This window comes from Sceloporus undulatus, chromosome 5 (genome assembly GCF_019175285.1).
Source record: "Sceloporus undulatus isolate JIND9_A2432 ecotype Alabama chromosome 5, SceUnd_v1.1, whole genome shotgun sequence".
Taxonomy (NCBI): domain Eukaryota; kingdom Metazoa; phylum Chordata; class Lepidosauria; order Squamata; family Phrynosomatidae; genus Sceloporus; species Sceloporus undulatus.
The window spans coordinates 150,672,064-150,699,837 of NC_056526.1; the positions used below are offsets into that span (position 1 = coordinate 150,672,064).

The following is a 27,774-nucleotide window of genomic DNA, read 5'->3' on the forward strand; positions in this document are numbered from 1 at the left end:
GATGTCGCCTGGGCAGTGCAGTGAGGCCCTCACTGTGCCTAAAGGCTAGCACAAAGTGCCCGTCTGTAAAGCCCCATAAAGAGCTTTTTACAATTTAGACTTTTGGGAACACTGTTGAATAATAGTACTGGTAAAAGATATGTAGGGAGGGGGAAGGTATGAAGAGACTTACGAATAGTGTGCAAAATGGCATGAGTTATCCACTTCAGTAATGTAACACTTACAATGCAAGAGTTATTTCTTAGGAACACTTAAGAAGTAATTGCCTCCAAGGCTAGTCACTTTGCACATCCTCTGCAGTTCTATTGTTAAAAAGCTGTTTATATCAAGCAAATATTTTACTCTTTATAAATTATCTGCTGTTCTATAAACCTCATGAACATTGTGGAACTGTGCTTCTATAGCATGTTATTCTGAATTTCTATACTCAGGTGTCAAGTGGAGAAAGTCATATATATATATATATATATATATATGAAAAGAAGGCAAGATGATTCTACTCTACCCCAAAAAGTTAATTGTTGTTAGCTGAAATCCAACGAATTGCAGAACTTGTGTGTCTGTATAGAGAGTCTAAAACTTGTACTTCTTAAACAGCAATTTCCCACTGAAATTTCTATGGGGGAAAAATGCTTCCACTTGTGAAACAAATTAGACTTTCAAGATCAGGTTATGATTTGTCAACGGGATCATCATTTTTAAAAGAATAAAACCTCCCACTGGACATGTCTAAAGTTCTAGCTCTTTCAGTCTTATCTCATGTATACATATTTAAAAAGCATTGGAGTAAATGGAACATTTTCATGACACCATAAATTTCTTTTAAGCTGTTCTGGATTCAAACTCTTTTAGTCACATGCCTTGCTAGTACATGCTGACATGGTTGCCCCTTTGCAATTTAATACTTTGATTTAGAACATCCACTATGTCTGGAAGAATCAGATTCAACTTGGATAAGGTTGCAGTGGCCCTAAAGAGAAATGTGAGCCTTGGTTAGAATTTGAAAAATTACTTTTTTGCAGTACAAGTTTTAGAATCTCCCAATCACCATTCTGGTTGGGGATGGTGAGAACTGTATTACAAAAAAAGTAACCTTTCCAAGCTCTTGGGTTGGAAAAACAAAGTTAACAGTTAGTATTCTATTTTTTTACTGGATCAAGATGTTTCTGAAGACATACATAGGGAAAATGTATAACTTTTATGAGAACAGTTAAATAATTTGGGCCCCTGCCCTTTGATAATAATACTGTATGCCTCCTTATTTTCTAGAATTATTCATCCTCGATTTGGCCTGATTAAGTGCATTCGCACAATTAGAGCTGTGGAGAAAGATGAAGAATTAACAGTGGCGTATGGATATGATCATAATTCCACTGGACAAAATGGGCCGGAAGCACCTGAGTGGTACTTAGTAGAACTGAAAGTTTTCCAGGCATCCCAGAAAAAGTGAAATGCAAAACAGCTTCCATGTTCAGAATACTGGATCTATGCACTACCCTTGTTAACTGGAATCAGGACCGCCAGGGATTGTTCTGGAACCCTTCACTCTGTGTCAGAGAGAGGTGGCTTGTTTTTTTAGCATACTAACAGTTTGAACTGTTACCCTAGAACAATTTTTAAAACATTAGCCTGTGTTGTGAAATAACTATTTAATACGCTATAGAAAAGTGTAATTTTCTTTGGCAACCATTCTGTATCACTTGCAAACTTGTTGAAATCTAGAAGGGTATAAAAAGGCTGGGGATTTTGCCTACACCCACAGTCTAGTTGTAACTGTGCAACTGTATTTTGTATACTTGCCATTTTGTGATGGTAATAGAATTGTGATGTTTTTAATATTCTAGAAAAGTAGCATCATTTTTGCTCTTAAAACTTTTGAGATGAATGTTTTAGAGCAGTTTCTGTTGTGGTGCACAGGAGGCGGGCCTTTGCAACTCCGCCCTATCTCTAACACTGTCATTTTCTTAAGAAAACATACACCGCACAAAAGGTTTAAGCAACAATGTTACATGTAGGTTTTTATGGCTCAGTGGATAAATTAATTTTAGAAATGTGCCTAAGGAAATGGTAGCCGGTGGAACTTTAATTATGATAATCACACTCAAATAACTTCTTCTTGTGTGGTAGGTGTGTGTATGTGTGTGTATGTGTGTGTGTGTTGGTGTGTTTGTTTTTTGTTTTTAATTAAAAACTTAAAAGCAAGAGAGAGGGTAAATATAATCAGTGTAGATACAAGCATGTAAGATTACAACAAGAGATTTCTTGCTTGCTAAATGTTCCTTCTATGATTCTGTGATCCTTCTCCTTTCTTGCCTTGAAGTGGCAGGTTGATGGGATCTGAGAGAGAGGAATGCTAAACAGGGCTAGATTTGATGGACTTCAACAGATTACTAACCAGAGAAATTGCACATTGGAGCCCTGTTTATTTTATGTTATATAATATAAAATGTTAATTTAAGAGGGATTTAAAAGGTTAAAGGTTTAAAAAAAACTTGAATGTAAAGCTAATTACATTTATGTATGTGTCAAATACTTTATTCTTAACTAGCTTTTATTTGTTATCAGCAAAACCATATGGGAAGTAAGATTTCAAAGATCTGCAGGTCAGTTATAATGTTGGCATTTAAAAATATATATTTCTAAATATTTGCAATAGATTAACAAATCATGCGCTTGCTACTGCTGATACTATCTGGAATGTGTTCACTTGATCACCTGCCATGAGGGGGAAATGGCTTTTAGACTGTAATGCTGTACACAGTTATCTTACAAATAAGGCCATTGAGCTCAAGGGGAGTGATTTCTGAGGACATGTGCGTAATTGTATTGTCAGTTCTCCTGCAAAGGGGGAAAATACTGTTACATATGTTCTTTACCAAAAGCGGGGTGGGTAAAGTGAGGAGCAAAGTACAGAATTAAATACAAAAGAACATAAGATAAAAACAAAGGCTTTTCAGAGAGTATTGAAAAGGCATATAGGTTGACAAATTGAATTCTTTTGTCCCTATAATAGATTTCCAGAGAAACATGTTTGCAATTTACAATTTTATTAAAGTTTACTAATTTATTTATTTTTGTTACATTTGATACTTGTGCTTGCTTTCTTTTCCTCTCACTTTATGTCATTCACTATTCCTTAACTAACATTTTAGTACATAATAAATTTAGAACTTAAAAATAAATGCAAAAGGATTAGGCGTTCAACATAGAAATTGCATAGGGATCAGTGAAAAAGAGGAAATAGTGATGGCAAGCGATGTCTTCCCTACCAATGAAATGGAGAAGCTGCTCTGAGTTTGGTCCAAACATTGAAATTAACTATTTGGAGTGCTGAACCTTATCCAAAAATAGGATCAGCACTTTTGATAACTCTTTTAAGGTATGGTCTAGATCCCAGAGTGGATTTCTTACACTACTGACATAGAAACCACCAGCCAGTATTCGAAGGCAGTGGTTTCAAACTGGAAAGTAAATCACTGTGACTCACTTGCAGAGGAAACTTTATTTTTTTATCACCTTTAATTCAAATGAATTTAAATACAGGGTCTTCCCAGTTGTGATGTTTAGACTCACAAAATGAATTAGCTTTAGAAAAATGTTTTTAAATGTCTGTCTAATATTTCACAGCAAAAAGACTGTGAGCGAAAGTTTTGTCAGTTTTCCAGCTTTTCCCTTAAAACTCAGCCTCAGAGGATGGCAATGGCAAATCCCCTCTGAAGAGATTTGCCAAGAAAATCCCATGATAGGATCACCTTAGGGTTGCCATAAGTTAGAAATGACTTAAAAGCACACAACAACAACTTCAGCCATTTGTTTCATTAGCTAAGCTGGGCCTTCAGAAGCTGACCTGACCCTCACTCATTGAAGGCTGAAATTCTAATGCTGCTTTTACAAACTAGTACAAAACCAAGATGGAAAGTGGATTGATGATTTTTAAATACAAGCACTAAAAAAATAGCTATTTCTGTTTGTTTATGAAAATATTTGCAGATGAGTATTACTAATTTTAAAAGCCCACTTTCTGGATTTTAGTTCAGTGAGATTATTCAGTAGCCAGGGAAGAGAGATTCCTTCAGTGATCATGATGTTCCATTAGACATAAAACTTCATATTCTGTGTTTGTAGTCCTAAACCCACTTATTGGTGAGCAAGTCTTATTTAATTCTTTAGGACTTATTTCTGAATAAACCTGTATAGGACTATATATAGTATTACAGGTGCAGTCTGTGCATATTGAGACCCCTGTTAAGATACAGAAATACTAGCCTAATTGTAAAGTCGAAGGCTTTCATGGCTGGCATCCATAGTTTTTTGTGGGTTTTTTGGGCTATGTGGCCATGTTCTAGCAGAGTTTCTTTCTGACGTTTCACCAGCCTCTGTGGCTGGCATCTTCAGAGATGCCCCTCCCCTCATAGTAGAATATGTAATATGTATCATGTTTTCCGCATGAAAATCCAACCCCTGTACCTTCACATTACTATAGTACACTTTGTAGTCTATCCTAACCATTGGGATGTGCCCTGAGCTAGACATTTCTCTATTTTTTTAAAAAAAAACTTTTAAATATCTAGTGTCACATACTATTCTTTTTCAAATTTCTTCTGTTGCTTTCTAGAGACTGACAGTTCTCTGTTGAGTCTGTTAATATGTAATTGTTAAAAAGTACAGTATGTTCACAAGGTATGTGGCCTTTGCTGGAATATGGGCAAGATGATCTGTTTTACCGCTTACATTTTATGTTCTGATAGGGACACTTCTAGATTGCAGATCTCTTGTGAATCCATCAGACAAATGTTCATCAGTATATTTTAAAAAAAAAAACTTCCAGGAAAAGAAAATGCTGAAGTTGCCTTTCCAACCTGTCTCATAGCCTGTTTTCAGAAGTAGAAAGTGCTTAGACTACCTACCGGTAAATCTGCTTTGCAGAAAGTTGAATCAACATTGTTCTGTGTACATTTTTCTCTTTTTGCTTTATAGCTGCTTTCTGGATATTTGACAATTGCAGTGGAGTTTCCTTTCCACTACCACCAGCTTTAATATCTTCTATAATGCAATACTAATCAAGTAGTACCATATCATATTCTTGTTCTTTGGTATGTGCAGTTTAACCTTGGTTTCAGCAAAATGATGGGTTTCCTGCAAAACAGCAAAACCTGCATAATTATACTGTGTGTTAGTGATATTCTTTTGAAGCAGGGGAAAACAAGAGTGGCTTAATGGGGACAGATGTTGGTTCTTATGAATGTTTGCCGTCTATATTGCAGGGCAGAGCAGAGCATTCTCTAGTATTTTCATGTAACTTTGATGCTGACATCCTGTATTGGGAAACATGGTACTTCCCTAAATAGGACATACAAGACTAATCAATTAAAAGTTGATAGTTGCTTTGATTTTCCAATAAGAATTGCTTTGCCAGATCAGATCAAGATCCATCTTATTTGGCATTGTACTCTCCATTAGTGGGCAGCTAGGGATCTCTGACAAGTCATTTGGGAATGATGGCCATTCTCAAGATCTCTTTGACTTCTAAATATGGAGGTTCTGTCCAACTGAGATTTTGACTTCCATAAAGAAGCATTTACTTTTAGGATCAGTTATAGCCAATGTCAATGCATGGCCAATGCCTGTTGGTATTTAAAAACACACAAGTTGTAATTAAGTATGGTAGGAACTCTGTGTGTGCAATGGCCCATTTCAGAAAGAAGCTCCTTCTTACTTTCATCCAGATTTATTTATGAAGCAGCTTGTGAGATGGAAAACTGGATGGCATTGTCTATTTGAAATCCCAAGAAGATGATTCTTGTACATATGCTCTGTTTGACTTTCAGTAAGCTTTTATTTGCAAAATTGGGGGCAGTGACTTTTTCTCTTCAGTGAATGTACAATTTCCAGTAACAATTAGTTATGTAAGTGGCAGGTGCTATAAAATCCTTACCTGAGAAGAAATAAGTCTGTAGAAGCAAAACTGGCAAAAGTCAGCCAACATGAAAAATACAATAATGGAAACTTAAAGGGGTATAATATACAGTACAATCACCCTCCCCTCTCACTCTATTCTGCAGACATTTCCCCCTGTAAATAAACAGTATCTTGGTAAGCTCTTTTAAAGGCCACTACAGATCTTTTTCTTTTTCAAGCAAGTTCTACCTCCATGTTCTGGGAAGCTGAGCTCAGAATTAGTAGAGTCTTTAATAATTTCTAAATCATTTTAGTTTGTAATGTTGTAGCACTGTATGCACACAGTACTTTTTAAAATAATTTCTGCACAAGACCAGAGTAGACATAGTTAGGGTTTGGCAGTGAGTCTAAATAGTATAAAGTAGATGAGAAAATAATAAAATGCACTTGTTTTTAAGCACAAAGTATCCCCCCCCAATATAGTGATGGCTCTTTATCTCTGCTTAAGTTCAGCTGCTGTAAGCTCTTTCCTTGGTTTACATGGAGAAAGTACTAAGGTGGTTTCATCTCTTTCCTTAACATTTTGTGTTAATGACTGTAAAACTGAAGCAGTCTGTGTTCTCTTTTTCTGCCCAGGGATTCTGTGACTCTCGTTTGTGTGTGTGTGTGTGTGTGTGTGTGTGTGTGTGTATTATTTTGTACTATTTAGATTCACTGCCAAAACCTAACTATATCTACTCCATATAAACCAATATATATATAAAAATGCCTTCCAGTTTATGTAAAAGATTGATCTTAGAAGGTTCCTGCCATCCCACTAATGGAATTGTATATGTTTTTAAGGCCCTTGGGGTACAGTATGTTTAGCTGTACCCAGACAAACCCTCAGGTAGCAGGTGCTCCCAATCTGCCTTTAAGGCTGTTGTCATTTGTCTGAAAAATGTTACTAGTATCTAAGATAATGGCATGACCTTTACTTCTAAATATCCATGGGGAGTACAGTCGCCCCTCCTAACTTGTGGATCTGGGATCCGCGCCCTCGAATATCTGCAAAAGGCCGACCTCTGCTATTTCCAATGGCACACACACCTGGCATGCACCCAGGGGCACGCCCCATTCAACCCTATGAAGCTTGAATATGCACAAGCCTCCATTTTCACTCCATGAAAATGGAGGACCAACTGTACTAACATAGCAACTTTTCTTGTGCTAAACTTAGGGGCTGTACAAACAGCTCTGAAGGGGCGTTCTCTAGCCACCCATTTTTCAGCTGGATCGGGGCTGCAGCAACCTCATGCCGCAGCCCCGATCTGGCCTTCTGAGGGTACAATAGCCACAGTGGCACAACTATATGATGCCCCTTTGGTTCTGCGTCATCTGACCACAGAACTGGAGGCGCATCATAGCACTGCACGCCATCTGGAGCAGCGCATGGCATCAAGGTGCCCTGGGGGCGGTGTTGGGTGTGCATCATTAGGACACTGCATCCCGACTCTGCCTCCAGGCCGGCCTTTCAGACCAGTCTGTACAGGGCCTTAATCTAGGACAGAAATAAGCACACAGGCCATATTTGATAGACACATTTTCTATCACATTCCCAAGCATTTACCATGTGATGACTGTATGAAAATATGATCTTTCTGGATATATGGGTGAAGAGTAGATGTGTGGAAAGGCCCTGGCAAGCCAAACTTAATCAATGGTTCATTGATTGTTGCCTGTCAGTATCTGGTGCAGTTACTACTTGGTGAAGGGTTAATGTTCCCTAGTTGTTTCATCATTGTCTGAATTATGGGACTGAATTATTTTTGCAAACATTTTTTCCACAAAACTAAAATATTTGCAAAGCATCTGTAACAGAGCATTGCAGACTGATGGCCAATGTCATCAAAGTAGGTTTGATTGTGTAATAATATTCTAATATAATTTAATCTGTCGGAGGTAAATTAGTTCTAATGTCATAGTTGCAACAGAGCTGCTGTTTAGGCATGCTAAGTTATTATCTCATGGGTAGGTCAGTTGCTAGATGCTTGCATTGGTCAGAGGTTTTAAATGTAATCATTTCTTATTGTCATTTCTCTCTGCAGCAAGATGGTCTTGTGCTTCCTAACAATTTTTTTCTACTGAAAATTTACCAGACTGGGGTGGGTTGGGGACACACAGGACTACAGTACTGCATATTTAAATACAATTAAATATGCAAGCCATAAGATTATGGACAAGAGGCAGGGTTTATTTTACAAGACTTTTGAGTGCGTATGCATGTGTATAAGAGTTGTATGGAAAATATTTTTATGAAAGACTGTATATATAAAATATTACTTAGCCTATAATTGCATCTGTAAATGTTTTTATTAAGAAAAATATGGAAGTCCAACCAGAAAGAAAATCTCTTAAAGTACAGAAATTAATAAGTAATATAGTTGGAGAGAGTGTTTTATATAACTTCTGGATTTTTAATGCCATCTTTGACATTTCAAAACTTTGCTTCCTGCTGTTTCATATTCAGTGAAAACAGTAGGCCATATGTTAAAAGTAGTGTTAATTGATAGTTAAAAATAAGAAAACTGTTATTTAAAATGTTCACTTTTTCAGGATTGTAGATAGTTTTGCAGTCTACATCAGATATGGAGCCAGTTTGGAAATGCATGAATTCTAATAAGGCAGACTTATAAAAAGAAGTAGAAGACGCCGTTTGCTTTGATTCAAAGCTTAGATACCTTAATATAATATATGAGAGTACATATAGCACTTTGATTTTGGGGTCACTGAATCTATTTGTAGCATTAAATTTAATTTTTAAATGTTTTATTAGTCAATAACATGCTGTTGACATCATGCTCATCTGAAGAGAGAAATGCATGTGATGTGAAATTATTTTAAACAAGTTAATTAACTCCTTCTGGTAATGGTAGTAAGAAATAAGTTAAAATTACAGGTAGCTTTAGGGGTAAAGAATGATGTTTTATTATACTTGATAATGAAATTACCTCTAATCAGTAAAACATGATTGAAAAATCTAATATGATTTCTATATAGTAGAAAGATATGGTGAGAGATATGATGAGAATTGGTATAGGCAGGAATTTATATCAAACCTTCAACCATTTTCAACCTGTTTTTGTATTATTTAAAAACAACACTGCAATAACATATATTTATAGATCATTGAGTGTTGCCTAGGAAGCGTCATCTGATTTTCATTTGTTCTCCTGGAATGTACCTGGTTGATGAAGGTCATATAATCTGGAGTTTCTAGATGTTTACTCCAAATTTGATGTGGGCTTTCTGTGGGAGATATGGATGTGCAATTACAAGAATCCTGATACAACTTGTTATTCCCAGCTAAATCATCTCTATATGATTCCCCTGGAGTACTGGCTGTATTTATTTTATATTGTTCAGTTTTGAATGTCAGTTCTTTGTGACTGCTTTATGGATGTTTGGTATAAACACATGTGAATTTGGATTTTTTAAAGGTTTGTCTGGAAGTAAGGGCCAGAACAGATGGCCCTTTAAAGCTGCTGTCCAGGCATCTTGGGAGGGCAGCATTTATACGCTCCCACACTGCCTGGAAGTCAGGCAGCCACCCAGAAGTGGGCGGCTTCAAGACACTGTTGTGGCATGGCATTTACGTGCAACATGCCGCCAGAGCATCTTGAAGTCAGCTTCAGGCTGTGGCAGGGCCAGGAAAGGCACCTCTTTCCTGACCAAAAAGGAATTGATCTTTTCCATTAATTTTTGGGCCACATACAAGACAGATTGGGGCTGCGACATGTGTTTGCCGCAGCCCCAATCCATCTTCAGTGGGAGTGGCTTCAAGCCACCCCTTCTTGCTGGTCTGTTCCGGCTTATTTTATGACAAGGACTTAATTCTGGGAGGACTTCCATATGATTGTACTGTTAATGGCATCGGTCCCTCCAGAATCTCAGTGTCATGTTTATAGTGTCATGCTTATAGGACAATTTGAATCTTTTATTGGAATTTTAGAAACAGATTACCTACATATGACAATTGTGCAGCCTATGTTAAAGTCCAAATCATAACAATTTGTGCTCACTTACAAATATTGCAAATGAGGTAACCTGTACTAAAAATCATTATTTAAGCTAGTCATATCTCAGAATTAAAAAATATTGAAGTTTTGCTTTTGACAAAAATGGTACAAAAATACATACAACCTTAAGTTGGCATGAAGAAGTAATCACAGAGGATAAAATAATTTTACTACAGATGTTAAGCTCTACCTCATGAGTATGTTATCATTTTAAAAATTAATAAAAATGGAAGTGTTCACTGTGCAGTTGAACAATAAACAAGCAAACTTTAATGCAAATGAGCAAAGCAATGCTATAATCATTACACAGGCCTTTTCAGACTGTGAAGTTCTAAAGAACTTGCAATATTTTAAAGAAGAGGAGCTATTTCAGTCACTTGGTATCTTTATTGCACTGCCTTACACATGTTCATGTAGTAACTTGCTGTGGTGATTGTGTCACACAGACCTGCCTGCTAAAAGTAACTTGGACATGAAGAAGCAGATATGAGAAGAACAATAATTCTTTATCTGAGGACCGTGAATAGATTTCAAAAATACTGCAGAAGATAGAGGGCACATTGATGTAGTTTTATCAATTAGCTATTTTCTAGTATCAGTAAATAAAAAAATAGAATGACTAAAACTATTTAAAGAGATAAAAGGGTTTGGCAACATGCTATGCACTCACAAGACATGATGAAGTATTTCTGCGTTCACTGTAAAGAATATTCTCATGCAAAAGACTATTGATTAAGCTGCAGCTATGTTTACATCACTGTCAGACATATAAAGTTCAGATTGAAGTGACACCTTATTTAACCTGCAGAAGTTTTGGTTTGCATTTCTCAAGTGACCTGGACAATATGGATGAGGCATGGTAATTTAAGCACAGAAACTCTGACTTCAATTTCTGTCACCCAGAAAGTTGTTTTAATACAATATTTGCCATGTGCTGCTTCTCAGAAGGCCATGTTGATGGTTGTGGTGGTGGTGGGGAGATAACTGTGGTCTATATATCCACTCTGCTACTTAATGGTGGCTTGCTCTGTCACAGGGATTGTAATAGTTAGAAATAAGACCAGTCTCTCAAGGTTCATTGAAGTATGTTTGCAAGAGAATACAGCAAAAACCTGTAGAAGCAACAAACCAAGATTGCATTGGGTAACCTGCGAGTTGCAAATAAGACTGTTGAATGTGATCTGTCTATCCTTTTCTGTCTTGTAAAACATTAGACTTTGCTAAGGATTAAATGTTTGGAAGCATAATTCTATTGATCTGAACTCTTCAGTGTAAATAGTAAGCTCTGTACTTTATTTATGAACTGTGGTATACTAACTGAGAAAGTTATGTATCTCAATGCCTTTGCTTATATATTTTATTGCAACTTTAAATGCTTTCTTTATTCATATATTTTTGTTTCCATTTTTCCCTTGTAAATTGAAACTAACTGTATGCAATTTGGGTATAGAAACAGTTGTTTTGTTGCAGTGTGGTATATATAAATCAATTTGTATTATTTGTCTGGGTTGGATCCAGAATTTGAATTCTGCTTTTCTTGTAGAAGGTTCTACCACCCAATTGGGGAGATCTCCCCAAAATTTCCTGCACTCACCCTCACAACTGGCTCCATTCAATTGGGTCCCCAGGCCATCTATCAGTTGCTCTAATGTTACGGTCTGGCAGAATTGCTGTGAGAAAGAGAGGCAGGGAAGGGTGGTTGCACCAGTCCATTTTAACACAACTACATCTGAATCCAACCCAATAGGTTTTTAAGTCTGCAAATAAATTCCTTAAACAATAACTGCGGAAATTACTGATTTCAGAAATTCCTGTAACAGCATATGAAAAATTATCTATGAAATATGAAAGGGCTCCCATTTCTTCATAGCGGCCACAATGAAATCTGTGCATTTTCCAAAGTGGTTCCATGTCTGTAACTGAAAGTTTAAAGAATACTGACAATCCTGAAAATAATCTTACTACAATTTGCAGTTTGCTTTATAAATAACTGCATGTAAAATTCCATCTAGAAGTCTCTACTTAAGTATGTATTCTATCAACTATTTCTCTCTCTCTCTCTCTCTTTTCTATTCTCTATGAAATTTTATTTTGGAAGATAGCTCTAGCTGACTTTAAGCTTTTTGCAAAAAGGAATTTTTCAGTGTGTATGGGATTTGCCCAATGAATAAATCTAGTTATTTCTTGGCCTTGTGGGGTGACACTTTTACCCCTCGGATAAGACTGCATTTCATTGTAGTTACAGGCAATTCCACAATAACAAGTACTTGATTACTAAAAAATATTATTTTATGAGAACAATGAGCCTTATTGACATCCATAGCTTTTACTTATAACTTCTAAAACTATGGAAAACTATAAAGAAAAGTTTACATGAACGACAGTTGCACTTTTTGTTTACGAATGAGGGTTGCTTTTTTAATATCTAGTGAATGCATGTATGAGGAAGGGGAGAAAATATTTCTGGGGCAAAATGTTCTTGCTTTAAATTACATTATGAAAATAAAAATTACATGAATGACACTGTTTGTCTCTGAATGTTGTTTCATTTTTTAAAGCTGCTGCTGATATTAAATGTCTCCCCCTACTACTCTGGATCTCTCTGAAACCAAACACCTATTTCTGCCCTTGGCTGTCCAGGGTAACCTCCGCATTCTTCTCCAGCACCACAGCTCAAATGCATTACACTTGTCCTTCCATATTCATTAGGGCTAGGGGCACAAGATCCCTGTGAATACCATGTTTTTACCTGAGAGGTACCAGCTCTAGGAATCTCTAGGTCCTCCACTGCAACTCTGTGGTCAACATCCGACAGACACAGACCATAGAACTGCGCTGGAGAAGCTACAAAGGCCTAGTGGAGTATTCTCTCTAGGAATCTCTAGGTTTTTCAGTGCAGGTTGACCATAAAGTTGCGCTGGAGGACCTAGATATTCCCAGAGGGAACATATTCATCAAATCCATGAATAATCAAAGTTGCAAATATGGAGGGATGAATGTACAGTAATACTCTTCCTATCCGCTTTCTTAACTGTACATTTGCATCTCCTTTTTGTGTGTGTGGATGAGGATGTCTATTGATGGTTTCCAACCTGTTTGGCCCTAACTTACCTGTCTCCAAAGCCGGAAGAGAAAGCTCGGCTGGGGCTTGTTGTGAGCCTGCCCTCTTGCTTGCCTGGCACAGACTGGGTTAAGTAAGCCCGGCGAGAAGGGTGCCACCTTGGAGGGATGGGCCACACACTTGGGCGAGGCATGCCCCGGGGGAGGGAGGCAGGGATGGGGCTTCAGAGGCAGAGCCACCCCCGGGTGACTCAGACCCATCCCTGCCTGAGGGCACCTGGCTCAGAAGGTACAACACCTGGCACAGGTGAGTCAGTCAGGGAAGAGGGAGTGCCCCCCAAGCCCCTGGGCTCCCTTTGGGGTGGCTGCTCCCTTCCCTCCATCTACCCCCATGGACCCTTCTCCCCAAAGAGAGGGAGAAGAAGGGAGGCACCTGGTCCAGTACATTGCTCCTGCCCTAGTGGTCAGAGTCCAAGCTGAAGGGTGAGAGCGGATGTGGCTGCACCCCTGAGGCTCATTTGCTCCCCACATCCACACTGGAGGGATAACCCGGTTTGGCCCCGCTTTAACTCTTTTTCTGGCTCAAGGCTATGGAATTCTGGGAGTTGGAGTTTGTTGTGGGGCCCAGTTTCTCCCCCACCTCCATCCCTCGCTTTGTCCCTCACCTGCAGAGCTTCCTCTTCCCTCGGCGTTTTCCCCTCCCTCTCTGCATCCCATAAACCTGGGGCTGCTCACTTAGGTAAACACACCCAGAACAAAGGTTCCTCAGGCACAACTATTGCTGCTCTATAAGGATCCTTTTGTTGTTGTGTGCCCTCTAGGCATCATATGAGGACCCTAAGCCGGCAAACCTGCCATGGGGTTTTCTTTTTGGCAACTTTCTTCAGAGGGGCTTGGCCCTTGCCGCTCTCTCAGGCTGAGAGATTGTGACTTATGGCAACCCTAAGAAGATCCTATGACGGGGTACCTTGGTATGTTTCTTTACAGGGGTTTTGCTTGTAGTTTCCCTTGGGATTTAGAGAGTGTGACTTACGGTGACTCTAAGGAGATCCTATCACAGGGTTTTCTTGGTATGTTTCTTTAGAGAGGTTTTGCTTTTGGTTTTCTTTGAGGCTGAGAGAGTGTCACCCAAGGTCACCCAGTGGGTTTCCATGGCCAAGCCAGGATTCAAACTCTGGGCTCCAGTGCTCAATCCACTAAACCACACTGTTTCATAATCACATTTATATCCTGCCTTTTGACTTAAGGCAGCCCAGAGGACTCTCTTCCTTTCCAACTACATCCTGACAACACTGCTGTGAGGGAAGCTGAGAAAGTGTAACTCACACAGGGTCACCCAGTGAGTCTCATGATTCAGTGGGGAATAAAACCTCGGTCTTCCAAACCCTTGTCCAACCCTTTGACCACTAGACCACACTTAAAAAGCCTAATGCCTGGAGATGCATGCTAGGAAAACAGAAAAAAAGCAGGCTAAAGGGTTATCAAGGCTGCATCCATAAAATAGAATCCGGTTTGACCCCTCTTGAACTGCCATGACTCGATGCTATGGAATTCTGGGAACTGATCTGGTTCCACAACAAACTACAGTTCCCAGAACTCCATAGCATTGAACCATGGCAGTTAAAATGGGATCAAATTGGATTATCTCTGTCCAGCAGATGCTGCCCTAGTCCAACCTTCTGTTAACAGCATAGTCAATCCTAGGTAAAGCCCACCAGCAAGATATTTGTGAAATTCCCTCTGTTTTGTGCTCCCCATATGGCATACTGCCTCTGTTGCTGAAGGATAGCCATCCTGACTGACAGCAATGGATGGTCCCTTCCTCCAGTCCTCCTTTAAAATCATCCAGACTGGCAGCCATAGCTATATCCTGAGGCACTGAATTCCACAATTTAACTATGTGCAAGAGCCAGTGTGGCTTAGTGGTTTGAGCTTTGGACTAATGACCCTGGAGACCAGGGTCTGAGCCAGTGTTCAGCCATAAAACCTACTGGGTGACCTTGGGCAAGTCACACTCTCTCACCCTCAGGGGAACACAATGGCAAATGTCCTCTGAACAAATCTTGCCAAGAAAACCCCAGGATAGGTTGACCTTATGGTCACCATAAGACAGAAACAACTTGGAAGCACACAATAACAAAGTTCTTCCATTTGTTTGCTCCTCCTCCTGAGCCTTTCACCATTTAACATCACCGGCTGCTGCTGGATTCTAATACTGTGTGTCAGAGAGGAATTTTCTCCTTATCTACTTTCTTCCCACTCTGCGTACCTCTATCATATCTCCCATTCCTCACTTTTTTTAAAAAAGGCAAACAACCCAAAACATTATATTTCTGTTGCAGGGTAATCACTCCAGATCTTTTAGCACTCTGTTGCCCTTTTTGACATCTTTTCCCCCCTCAGTTATGCAATATCATTTTAAGTGTAGTAACCAGAGCATTGAAGATGTGAGAATTCCATGTATTTGTATATGAGCAGTGAAGGAGTGGCACTAGTTTCATTTTCAGTTCTGTTTCTCATTATTGCCTGACATAGAATTCCCCTTTCCTTTTTTTGGCTTCATTATTCACTTTCCAGTGCCAGTTTCATCCCTGGTATAGTGGGGCACAACTAATTTATTAATGCACCCTCTACTAACTGGTTACACCCAAGATGTGTTGGACTATAAATCTCACCATCACCGGGCCAAGTGGAGTGAGAAGAGTTTTAGTCTAACATATCTCAAGGGCACCCATTTAGGAACAGCTGCCTTATAATTGACCTTGCTTATTGCTCCTGCTTGCCTAAATGCTGAGAAGTCCCAAAGGCAATCAGCAGCGATTCCCATACTTTTGTCTCACAGGTATTTTGGACTCCAACTCCCAGAAGCCCTAGCCAGTTTGGCTAACATTCAGGAATTCTGGAGGCTGAAATCCAAAACAGCTGGAGGATCAAAGTTTGGGAACCACTGTACTAGAGGGAGAACCATGAGAACCGGTGTGGTGTAGTGGTTTGAGTACTGGACTACGATTCTGGAGATTTGGATTCAATTCCCTGCTCAAGCATATAAAACCTCTGGGGTCCCAGTCTCACAGCCTCAGAGGATAGCAATGGCAAAGCCCCTCTGAAGAAACCTTCCAAGAAAACCCTATGATAGGTTTGCCTTAGTGTCGTCATAAGTCAAAAATGACTTGGAGGCACACAACAAACAACAAAGAAACAAGCAGAAGGAGCCCTATGAAAACTAAAAGAATATTGCTTTTATTATAGTATGTGAGTTAGTAGATTATAGCCCTCTACAGCAGACACATGTCTACTCAGAACTTGAACCTACTAACTTCAATAAGTTTACCTTCAAAGGTGTACAGATCAATAGATCAATTGTGCCCTATTAGCCATATTATACAGTTTTTTCATAATTATTATCTAACAGCTTAATTCTCTCTTAAACATGAATATTGGGTTGGATTCAAACTAAACTAATCACACTTCAGTCCTGTTGAAAGAAGTGTGAAAAAGTAGTCATGGCTAATGTTAAGTGATACCCATTGCAATGGGACTTAAAAGTAACAGTCTAGATGTAGACAAATTGTATACTGATGTTGAATAATTTGGAAGGAGATGCTACTCTGAAACCCATCTGTATAACAAAATTATAACTGATATAACTGATTTTTATACTGATTAATTATTTGGGGAACATTTGCTCCTATTGTGATCAGAGGCCTAGTTGCAGACTAAAGGTGCAGTTCTTGATCATTTGCAACATGGTTGCATGGAGGTCCAATATATCTTTACTGAAGAGTCCAGCAAAGCAATAAAATTTAATTACTGGGGAAATTAGTTTTACCTCTTCTGCAAATTCACAGAAATTTTACTGAACACATTGAGAATTGTACAAGGTCACAATGCAAGTAATCCATAACTTTTCATATTGATTTCAATGCGACCTAAATGCAATTAACTTCATCACATTTAACCCATTGTAAAGGTTGTGTGTGACAGTGCATATATCACAGGTACTAATTGGACATCACCTATGACATTTTAAGAGGCACAGTTGTCTCAGTAACTCAGCCATGTTGTCTAAATTATGTCACTCAGAGATGGGCAAATTGTGACTATCCAGATACTGTCAGGCTACAATTCCCATGAGACCTAGCCAGCATAACCAGTAGTAAGGGATAATGGGAATTGCATTCCAACAACAACTGGAAGAGTACAGTTACATACCCTTGATGAAGAGTCTGAACACTACCTTACTGTACTATTATGGAATGCTCATGCAACCTTTCACTTCAGAAATGCAGAAAATACAAAGCATGACATTTTGGTTCGAATTGTACTCTAATCCCCAACAGATCCGCCATCCACACTTGATTATATGGGTTTAGTTGGAATTAACTAATAGGATTCACACTCCCCCGTCAACACTATTTTATAATGAGCTTTTTTCCCTCTACCCTCCAGTAACACATATCTTTCCTGACTGAGGTCCAATTTGCACTGCAGAAATAATGCAGTTTCATAAAACTTTAACTGCTGTGGCTTAATGCTATGGAATTCTGGGATTTGTAGTTTTGCAATATATTTCGTTTTCCCTGTCTGAGATGCCACAACAAACTACAAATACCAGAATTCCATAGCATTGAGCCATGACAGTTAAAACAGTAACTGCATTATTACTGCAGTACAGATTAGACCTGAGACAAACCCAAAGCAATAAGAAATGTGCATTAATCCCCAATTGTAATTTCTCCTAATCTCATACAGTGCAATAAATAATAAATACTAGTGTTAAAGGAGAAATCTGATTCACTGAATTTTTGTTTCCTTATGTTTTGTTTGCAAATAGTCATACACATTTTTACTTGATTTTGCATCGTACACCCTTGAGTGTGTTCTTAAATTGAAAGCTCCAAATTTTCTTTATCCAAAGCAAAACAAAACATCCAGCCAACTTGCTGTTGATATTTTCCTACCACATTCTGTTAAAATGGATAGTCAGGTTCTCCATATATGCAATAAATCTTATCTTTAACACTACAAGACTATATCAGGTCCTCCTTTTAATAGAATGGCATGTGAACCATTTGTCAGATGATGCTTGTTGAAGTGCTAATGAGATGTGTGAACTTTTTGCATCTTCTATTCAGAATATATGACAAGGGCTGCCTTTTCTTGAACAATTCTTGCACTTCATCCCAAACTGGACAAACTATTTAAAGTGAGCATTTACCGAAATGGATCGCTACAGATATTTCATCTTCAACCAGAAAAGTATGGTTATTTTGGGACTCTTCCAAATAGCTTGTGCCACAATTTGCATCGTCAGTGGAATAATAGATGGTGCAAACAGAAAGGAATCAGCACTGAGTAAATCTAGGATACCTATCTGGGCTGGAGTGGTAAGCTATTTTACCTACCCCCTCTTTTTTCTTTATATTAGATACAGTTAGAAAATTATGTATAATGCATTTTCCTCTTGCTCCCTGTTCCAGAGAACTTACTACTACTTACTTCACAAGGAGGCGTATGTGTTGTAAAAAGGTATACAGCTGGAAGAACTTTTGGGTCTTGATATAGTGCATGGTGCACTCAGCCACAATCCTAAGGGGGAAAATTCAAATGTTAAAAATGTTATTGGTTTGGAGTACAGTCCCCAGAATCCTTGGGGTTGTGGGATTCTGGAAGTTGTAGATGAAAAAAGTATCTCTTTGAAGCTTTGGTTGTAACACCTTCACTTTTGGGATGAACTAACTTCATTGAGTTTGCAATGAGCAGTGGTCCCTAAACTGACAATATTCATATCATTATGTGCCAATTTATTTTCCACAAATAAAAAATAAAAATGAATTTATGTAGTTGACCAAGAATCTCGATCCCAGAATTTGTAGCTAATAGAGCCAATGTGGTATAATAATTTGGGTGCTGGACTAGTACTCTGGAGACCAGAGTTCAAATCCCTGCTCAGCCATGGAAACCACTGAGTGACTTTGGGCAAGCCACGTTTTCTCAGACTCAGAGAAAGGCAAAGCCAAACCTATGAACAAATCTTGTCAGCAGAATCCCATGATATGTCAGAAATGCACTTGAAAGCACACAACAATGTGAATATTATTCCCTCTCCCAATTTCAAAATGCCTTTCCTTGAAATCATCCCAGAACACCAAAAAAAGTATGAGTAAACCATGTGTACATATGGTGGAACAAAACCTTGCTCTGTATTTGCACTTTATAGACCTGCTGTCTCTTATTCTAGAACTGGTTGCCTAGAGTGGAAACTACGTAAAAAAATGTAGCTTCTATGCAGCCTTTCAATAGCAGAGCACTGAAATGTCACACAAACACTATTACAACAAATGGAGATTGCACATCTTAGTGTCCAGAGTCATAGCATAGTATAAGATATCTTGGAGTACCTTGATCTGTTTTGACCATTGTGAAACCAAACAACTTTACACCTTTTTCTGTGCAAAGATTAATCATAGTATATCTTTACATGCAAGGTTTTTAAATGAATCTATTTTCTATTCTGCAGTTCATGAGTGTTCCTGGAATTATGGCTTTGTTTTCTTCTCAGAAAAAGAATCCAGTTCTGGTGCGTTCCTATTTAATTTTCTCTGTTTGTTTAAAGTAGGATTTCATATTCAACTTTTGACAAGATTTGGGAAAACTCTCGTGGTCTGGGGGTAGAGTTTTGGCTGCTAGTACTTGATGTGGGCTTCACTAACCCTTGAAAATAAAAACTCCTACTCCATCTAAACCTAAATCTAGATTTATGGTATTGTAAAATCTATAATTTAATGTTACTAGCATATCAGATCAAGTATATAATGAACAAAGAGACAGTGATACTTTTGAAGCTACTTAGGATGAGATCTTGCATCAGAAGGTATAGCTAAAATGGCAGAGCTCTGTCACCATGGCTATGCCTCTTGACACAACTCCCCAAAACCTACCCTATAAGCTAGGCAGCCCCACCAATGGAGGGATCTCCAAGGTGCTGTTGGAGCAGGATAGAGAGTGAAGTCTCTACTCCCTCCCTTCAGGGTTCTGTCACAACTGCTTATCACAAAGTGTTTTGTTTCTGGGAGAAGTCTGGATGCTTTCACTACCCTACTTCCTAGCACCTTGGAAATCCCTCTGTTGACATGGCAACCTGGCTTCTGTGATAGCTTTGGGGGAGCTTTGGTCATTGCAATAGTACAATGATCATAAAAGTGAATTCCAAAATTTACCATGTTGTAAATATTGTAAGTCAGTTTTGTGAGCCAGCATGGCATAGTGCTTAGAGCACTGGACTAAAACTCTAGAGAACAGTTTGAGTTCCTGCTTGGGCCACGGAAACCCACTAGGTGATCTTGGGTGAGTCACACACTCTCAATCCCAGAAAACCCACTGGTAGGGTCACTTTAAGATCACCCTAAATCGGAAATAGCTTGAAGATACTGAACACAAACAGTCAGTCTCATAACATCTTAAATACTAAACAGGATGCCAACCTTAGTTTATTAACTTTATAAATCATGCAAAGGATGGTAGAATTACTCCATTGACATGTCACAGGAACTTCTGGAGAGGATTCATTAAAGGAAACTCAGCAATCATTTTTTGATCAAATTTTCTTGCAATGAAATTTGTTTTGTATCCCGAGAAGATCTTCAAATGTTGTAACTTGTTTTCAGGTAATGATGTAGAATTGTGTTTAGCATTTTTTTACATTTTTAATTTGTAATATTTAAACTTAATTATTTTTTTAATTCAAAAGAAAATGAAACTGGGAGTGCCCAGAAGTCCGTTGCTGGTTTTGTAAAATCCCTGTGCGGAAGTTGGGGGTCATAATAAGGCACCAAGTAACTTGTACTGGAGAACTGCCACTCCTTGAAGTTTCCAGGAGTATCAGTTATCTCTTTTCTTCACCCAAAATATTTTGGCGAGAGCATCAGGACTGTGTTTGTGTACAGGAGGTCATAATCACATCGAGACACTGCATTATGAAGACAAATCTTGCTCAGGATGGTTCCTTTCTTTTGAAAACAGTGTGTGTGTGTGTGTGTGTGTGTGTGTGTGTAGGGCATAAAATATGTCTGTTTATTTTCACTCTTCATTTTGATGTACAAACTGATATATTATTTCCTGTTTCAAGTTTGTGTTCTCTATCCCCTTGTCTTTTGTACAGGTGTATGCAATGATAATTGCTTCTGTGTTTTCCTGTCTCACAACTCTAATTGTAATTATCTATGCCGCCATAACATTAGAATATGGTGAAAAATATAAGAGCTTTGATAGTGTACCCACCAATCATCCAGTTTTAGTAAGTATCAAATATGCTCAGAAATATGCCTTATTACCTTCCTACACTTTTTGAAAACATAGCACACTGTTTAGAACAAGCCATTATAGTGTTATAATGTGGATGCTCTATTTTTATTTCTATTCTGCCAGTTTCAGGACCTGGGTGGAGAATAAAATGGTGTTAATATGAAAGTGAGTGTACACTGGTTTTTAAAAGTGCAGTTTAAGTTTAATATGTGCCTGAGTTAAAAGATAGTGAAAGTGTAAAATACTTGGTGTGAAATTTTGGAAGCTGACTAAAAGGTAAATGAAAGGTAATGTGAAAATTAAAAAAGACCAAGAACATCTGGGAGATACGACCACACTGTGAAAGTACACAGATTTAACAAATCAGGAAACCTAGGCTGACAGCCAGAATTTGTGAGCCTAATATTTTGCCTCTTTTAGGTGCACTATGATTACTGGCTAAGATAGAACAGTTGGCCCTCCTTATCCACCGATTTTTTTCCCACAGATTCAAGCATCCATGGTTTGACAGTATTAAAAAAAAGTGTAAATTCCAAATAGCAAACCTTGATTTTCCATTTGATATAAGAGACACCATTTTGCTATGCCATTGTATTTAATGGGACTTGAGCATCCACGGATCTTGTTTTCCATGGGGGATCCTGGAACCAAACTCCAGTGGATAACAAGGGCCCACTTTATAAGCAAAACCTTATATGAGAGAAAAAACAGCAAAATGGGGGCCAATATCTGAGTGCACCAAAGAAGGTGGCAGCATGCAAAAGGCTGAATGGAAAACCCGGAATGGGGGAGAACGCTGTATTTATGCCAGTCCGAATAGGGAGAACATTAACTTTCTATTACAAGTAGCTATGTTGAGTTAATGAAATACATTGAGAATGCCTGCATGTGATGTGAAATTTCCTCAACAGATAAATACAGCTTTTGATACTGTCTAAGATGTTGTTCCCTTACTAATGCTGTGTACTATGAGTACTATGTCCTTTGTAAATTTGAGAGAAGTTTCTTATAAGTGATAATACTGCATACCTTGCATTTGATATCTATCTAAGCAAGATGATAAGAGCTATAAGGCTAGACTATCCATGTCTATATGATACGACAATCTTCCACCAAAAGTATATACTATACGAAGTACCTAGACTAAGTAATGTATAATGTAAGTGATATGGTTGTTGTTGTTGTTGTTGTTGTGTACCTTCAAGTCATTCCCAACTTAAGGGAAGGTGGCCTTATCCTTGGGTTTTCTTGGAAAGTTTTGTTCAAAAGAGGTTTGCTTTGGATTTTCTCTGAGGCTGAGAAGGTGTGACTTGCCCAAGGCTACTTAGTAGGTTTTCATGACCAAGTGGGGAAACCTTGGTCACCAGAGTCATAATCCAATGCTCAAACCACTACACTATACTGGCTCTGATATTAATGATATGTAATAATACTGTATTTGGTATCTACAATGGACCCTTGATATCCGCTGTGATTTGGTTCCAGGATCCTATGGATCCCAAAATCCATGGATGCTGAAGTCCCATTATATACAATGTAGTAGTAAAATGTATCCCTTATATGAAATGGCAAAATCATGGTTTGCTATTTGGATTTTTTTAAAATAACATTTTCAAACTGTGGATGGTTGAATCTATGGATGTAGAATCTGTGGATATGGAGGGTTGACTGTATATCTGTAGCAAAGCCAGTGCAGTATGAGCTTGTGGTAGAAACAAGAAAAAAATTCGGGATGCTCTTGTAAGGTAAAAAAAAAAGATAAAAGAAAATCTTACACTTATTGTATCAGGAAATTCATTTTGGGATAGGAAAGATTACATTTTAAAAATTACCTAAATGACAACAGAAGAGCCTTTGAGGCTGGCTCTCATATGTGGTTGTTGGCTAGCATCCATCCTGAGGTGGGAGCCTCATGGACACTCCCAGATGAAGGAAGGAGACACAGAAATATCTTAAATAAATAAATGGTACCCACTTTCCTAATATAGGTCAGCTAAGCAATATACAACAAAATAAAAAGTGTTGCATTCCACTATATCTAGTTTTTTTGTCAGTATTTCCTTTTTCTTCATGAACCAGAAACTCTCATTTTCATTGTCATGATTTTAAAATGTAATTAAGATCAAGTTTTAATATGAAAATCTATCATATTAAAATATGATATCATTGTGAACGTTGTTAACTCAGGATAGAAACCAAATGAGCAATTTTAAATGAAAGAAGTCTGACTAATTAAGATTTGCATTCAAATTAGAGACACAAGAAGATGGTGGGGAAGGAGCCTAAGTAGCACCATCATACTTTTTCATAGTTGAGACGTGAAATATTGGCATAACTGTGTTGTCATTGTATTGTTTTTTAGTGCAGTCATTTTACAAGTTCTTCTAACTTGTAACTAAGGGTGGCATCTCTCCTCTTGATGCCTGCTTGGCGTCGGTAATGGGCTGGATGAGGGAGAACAAACTCAGTGTGAATCCAGGGAAAACGGAAGTACTGGTGATAGGTCCCTTGGTTCCGGGTGGTGAGATCTGTCAGCCTGTCCTGAATGGGGTCACGCTCCCCTTGAAGGACTTGGTGCGCAGCTTGGGAGTACTCCTTGATTCGTCGCTCCAGTTAACATCCCAGGTGGATGCGACGGTCAGGACTGCTTGCTATCAGCTTTGGCTGATACGCCAGCTGTGCCCCTACCTGGACCGACGGGACCTTGAAACTGTAGTACATGCTTTAGTAACCTCTCGGTTGGATTTCTGCAATGCGCTCTACATGGGGCAACCCTCGTACCAAACCCGGAAGCTACAACTGGTGCAGAATATGCCAGCCAGACTGGTCACTGGTAGTTCCAGGACGGACCACATAACACCTATTTTAAAAGATCTCCACTGGCTACCTGTTCGCTTCCGAGCTCAATACAAGGTGTTGGTTTTGACCTATAAAGCCGTAAATGGCTTGGGTCCAGGGTACTTGGAGGACCATCTCTCCCCATATAATCCACCCCGCACACTCAGAACATCTGGGACAAATCTGTTGGAGGTCCCTAAATCCCATCTGGCGAGGACCTCACAGAGGGCTTTTACTATTGTCGCCCCCTCATCGTGGAATAAGCTTCCTGTAGAGCTCCGTTCCTCTGCATCATTAGTTTCTTTTAAGAAACAATTAAAAACACATCTATTCCAGCTGGCTTTTTCACTCTAGTTAATAGTGTTTCTTCTCTGCCCCTTGTTTCTTTGTTTTCTTTGACCCCAGACTAGTGCAAATATTGTTTTTCTTCTTGCCCCTGGTGAATGTGATTTGTATAGATTCCCGTTCATACCCCTTGTAATGATGTTTTTAAATTTTTATATTGTGATGTTTTTAACTGTATTTTATTATTCTTCATCTTGTAAGTCGCCTTCATCATGCCTTTGGAAAGGCGGGGTAAAAATAAAAATTATTATTATTATTATTATTATTATATAGTTCATTTACAGACAAGGAGTAGGCAAGCACATCATAATCTGAAAAGTGGTTTGCTCATTCTTTAATTCTAATTTTTAAAACTTTGCAACAGTAAAGACTTTTGCTCTTCAAAATAACAACTTGAATTAATTTCATTTTGATTATACACACTCACTAGTTGGCTTTGCTTTGTTTTATACATTACAGTTATTTGTGCTTGATAAACTTGTGGAAGGAGCCAACATCACACTCCTGATTGCATCTATTGCTAGTGCCTTTATTGTGCTAATTATTGCCTATGTTAGTAGCCGAAGTCTGCCATGTTGTTCCTGCTATGACAGCATAACTGGATTTGTAAGTAGAATCATCATCATAAGTAAGCAGTGTACAGTATTCAATTAGCTTGTACTGTGAAGAGAAGGCATTTGGAGTAGGGCCTCAGCAGATTTTAGGGCATACATGAGCGGATATGATTTAATAGTTTCTTTTTATTAAATTGTATGAACGTATTGAACTGTAAATTCAACCTAGACAATGAAGCAATAGAAATAGTAAAAGAGTTCTCATACCTGGGATCAAACATTGATAGGAATGGAGACTGAAACCAGGAAATCAAAAGAAGATTAAGAATGGAGAGAGTGGCTATGAAAGAACTAGAAAAGATCCTAAATGCAAAGATATACAACTGAGTGCAAAAGTTAGAATCATAGAAGCCACTGTATTCCCTATTACCATTTATGGATGTGAGAGCAGGACAGTTAAGAAAGACGATAGGAAGAAAATCAATTCATTCAAGATGTGGTGCTGGAGAAGAGTGCTGAGGATTCCATGGACAGCCAAAAAGACAAGCAAATGGGTCCTAGAGCGGATCAAGCCATAAATCTCCCTGGAAGTCAAGATGACAAAACTGAGGCTGTCTTACTTCGCATACATTATGAGAAGGCATAACTCATGAGAAAAAACAATAATAGGAAAGGTGGAGGGAAGTAGAAACAGAAGAAGGGCACATGCTAGAAAGTTGGACGCTATTGAAGTCATAGATATAATTTTGCAGGAACTAAGCAGAGCAGTGGACGACAGGGAATCTTGGAGACGTCTCATCCACAGGGTCACCATGGGTTGAGATTGACTTGAGGGTTACGTAACAACAAAAATTGAACTGTACAGGCTTTTATTTTATTTTTTTATTGTATGTAGTGATTTTTTAGCTAAAGAAACAGTGAAATTACACATAAATATTAGAGCTAGAATTCTACATGGGCTACTTAGCCACATTTTCACAACTAAGGCCTACCTACCCAAACCATCAACCACACTTGGAGAAGGAAGGACATTCTGTGGGCAATGAGGCACAAATAAGTGATGATTCCAACCGCCTCGTTCCTGAGTGAGGCTGCAAGCTTCCTACATCTGAATGTCTAAGCCTAGCTCACTGGTAGAACGGGATGGAAACATAATCTATCTCCTGCCTTGATCACCAACAGAACAGACACCCTTCTCTTGGTGCAGCTGATGCCTTGTAAAGTAGATTTAGAGGAGCAATTTTTATTGTGGCAGTAGTACCATGATTGTGACTACATAGGAGGTGTAAATATGGAATTGTCATATGTGTGGTATCAATTTCCAGCCTAGATTTGCATCTACACTCATCCCTCTATATTTGTGGCTTTGACTTTTGCGGCTTTGATTATTTGTGGATTTGATTAATATGCTCTCTCCCTAGGAATCTCTAGGTCCTCCAAAGAACGTCTGCTGGAAGTTGACCATACAAGTTGCACTGGAGGACCTAAAACACTTCTCTAAGCATTTTTAGGTCCTGCAACATGATTCTATGGTCAAATTCTGGCAGATGTTGACCACAGATTTCTGCTGGAGGACCTAGAAATTCCTAGAGGTGTTCTCTCAGGTTAAAAAAGTGCTGTTTATTTATTTGCAGTTTTTTCACTTTCACAGGGGTCCTGTGCCCCTAACCCCAGCAAATTTAGAGAGAGAAGTGTATTTTATAACATTTTCATGAAAGCCTATTTTAGTATTCTCATCCTCTTTATAGGAATGGTTACATTCCAACGAAGACCAGCTCCAAACTTCAGAATTAGTTTGCATTTCATCTGGTATGTAGTCACTCTTTCCTTTTTAATGTTACTGTTCAGATTGCTAATATCCTCATTATATGCGTTAAAGTCAACTCTGTTGTACGGTGACTCCATCATAGGCAAGAGTTATTTGGGGGTAGTGGGGTGCTATTGCTTTCGTCTTAGGCTGAATGTGATTTTCCCAAGTTCCCCCAGTGGGTTTTTGTGGCTGAGTAGGGATTCAAATCTTGGTCTGCTAGAGACCTAATCCAACCATCAAATAAATACAGGCACAGTGCGCCCTTGTTTTATGCAGGGGATCCATTCCAGACCCTCCCCCTCCCTCATTAAACAAAAAGGGCATATGCTCGAGCGCCATTACAAGTAATGGGGCTTGTGCGTGTGGTGGCGTATGTACCATTGTTTCTTCTGGCGCTCAGTGCCGGAAGAAGCAATACTGCTTTCAGAATATGCTGAAAGCAGCATATAATGCACCCGTGTATGACGCGGGTGCACTGTATATCACACTGGCTGCTTTGGGAGTTACTAAATTAGTAAGTCAGGTCATGAATACATGAGGGCTTTGGTGTAAGTGACAGGTTCATCACACTCAGGCACACATGTACAATGATAAATGCTTACACCATTATTTATATATTTCTTTATGTTGTGTTCTAGGTCAAACAGACAGAATTTTTAATTCTCCAGTAAAACTTCCAGATGTAAATGTGGAAGATGATGATGAAATGACCAAACCTCCTCCATACATTCGACTCACTTAAAAAAATCAACAAGGATTTGTTTAAGAGACTCTTTATAATTTAAGGATATGTCTGGAAATTCTGTGAAATTCTTTCAGAGATAACTGAAAAACTACTGGCATTCTTGAACAAAGTAGCTTGAAAATTCAGAAGTGGTGTTTCCCATACAGCCAAGACACTTCACCC

The 27,774-nt window shown here is 38.6% G+C and overlaps 2 protein-coding genes across 2 annotated transcripts in view; both read left to right on the forward strand.

The window, feature by feature from the left end:
- Positions 1-12,479, forward strand: part of SETD7 (SET domain containing 7, histone lysine methyltransferase) — a 35,098-nt gene extending 22,619 nt beyond the window's left edge. Inside the window, exon 8 of the mRNA XM_042468774.1 lies at positions 1,270-12,479. Coding sequence (XP_042324708.1) covers positions 1,270-1,450 — 181 coding nt within the window. The 3' untranslated portion in view covers positions 1,451-12,479. The remainder of the gene's footprint in view (positions 1-1,269) is intronic.
- Positions 12,480-13,205: 726 nt separating this feature from the next.
- LOC121930382 lies at positions 13,206-27,716 on the forward strand. Its single transcript, XM_042466612.1, has 7 exons — positions 13,206-13,323; positions 18,152-18,403; positions 19,537-19,596; positions 21,178-21,312; positions 24,963-25,109; positions 26,806-26,866; positions 27,506-27,716. Exons 2-7 carry the CDS (start codon positions 18,239-18,241, stop codon positions 27,607-27,609), a joined length of 672 nt encoding a protein of 223 aa, XP_042322546.1. The 5' UTR covers positions 13,206-13,323; positions 18,152-18,238; the 3' UTR covers positions 27,610-27,716.
- The last annotated feature ends 58 nt before the right edge of the window (positions 27,717-27,774 follow it).

Excerpts from the sequence above, each read along its gene's own strand:
- LOC121930382 (XM_042466612.1), top strand. The coding sequence starts at position 18,239 with ATGGATCGCTACAGATATTTCATCTTCAACCAGAAAAGTATGGTTATT. Across the intron at positions 21,313-24,962 it reads CCACCAATCATCCAGTTTTA|TTATTTGTGCTTGATAAACT; the intron begins GTAAGTATCAAA and ends TATACATTACAG. Across the intron at positions 25,110-26,805 it reads ATGACAGCATAACTGGATTT|GAATGGTTACATTCCAACGA; the intron begins GTAAGTAGAATC and ends TCCTCTTTATAG.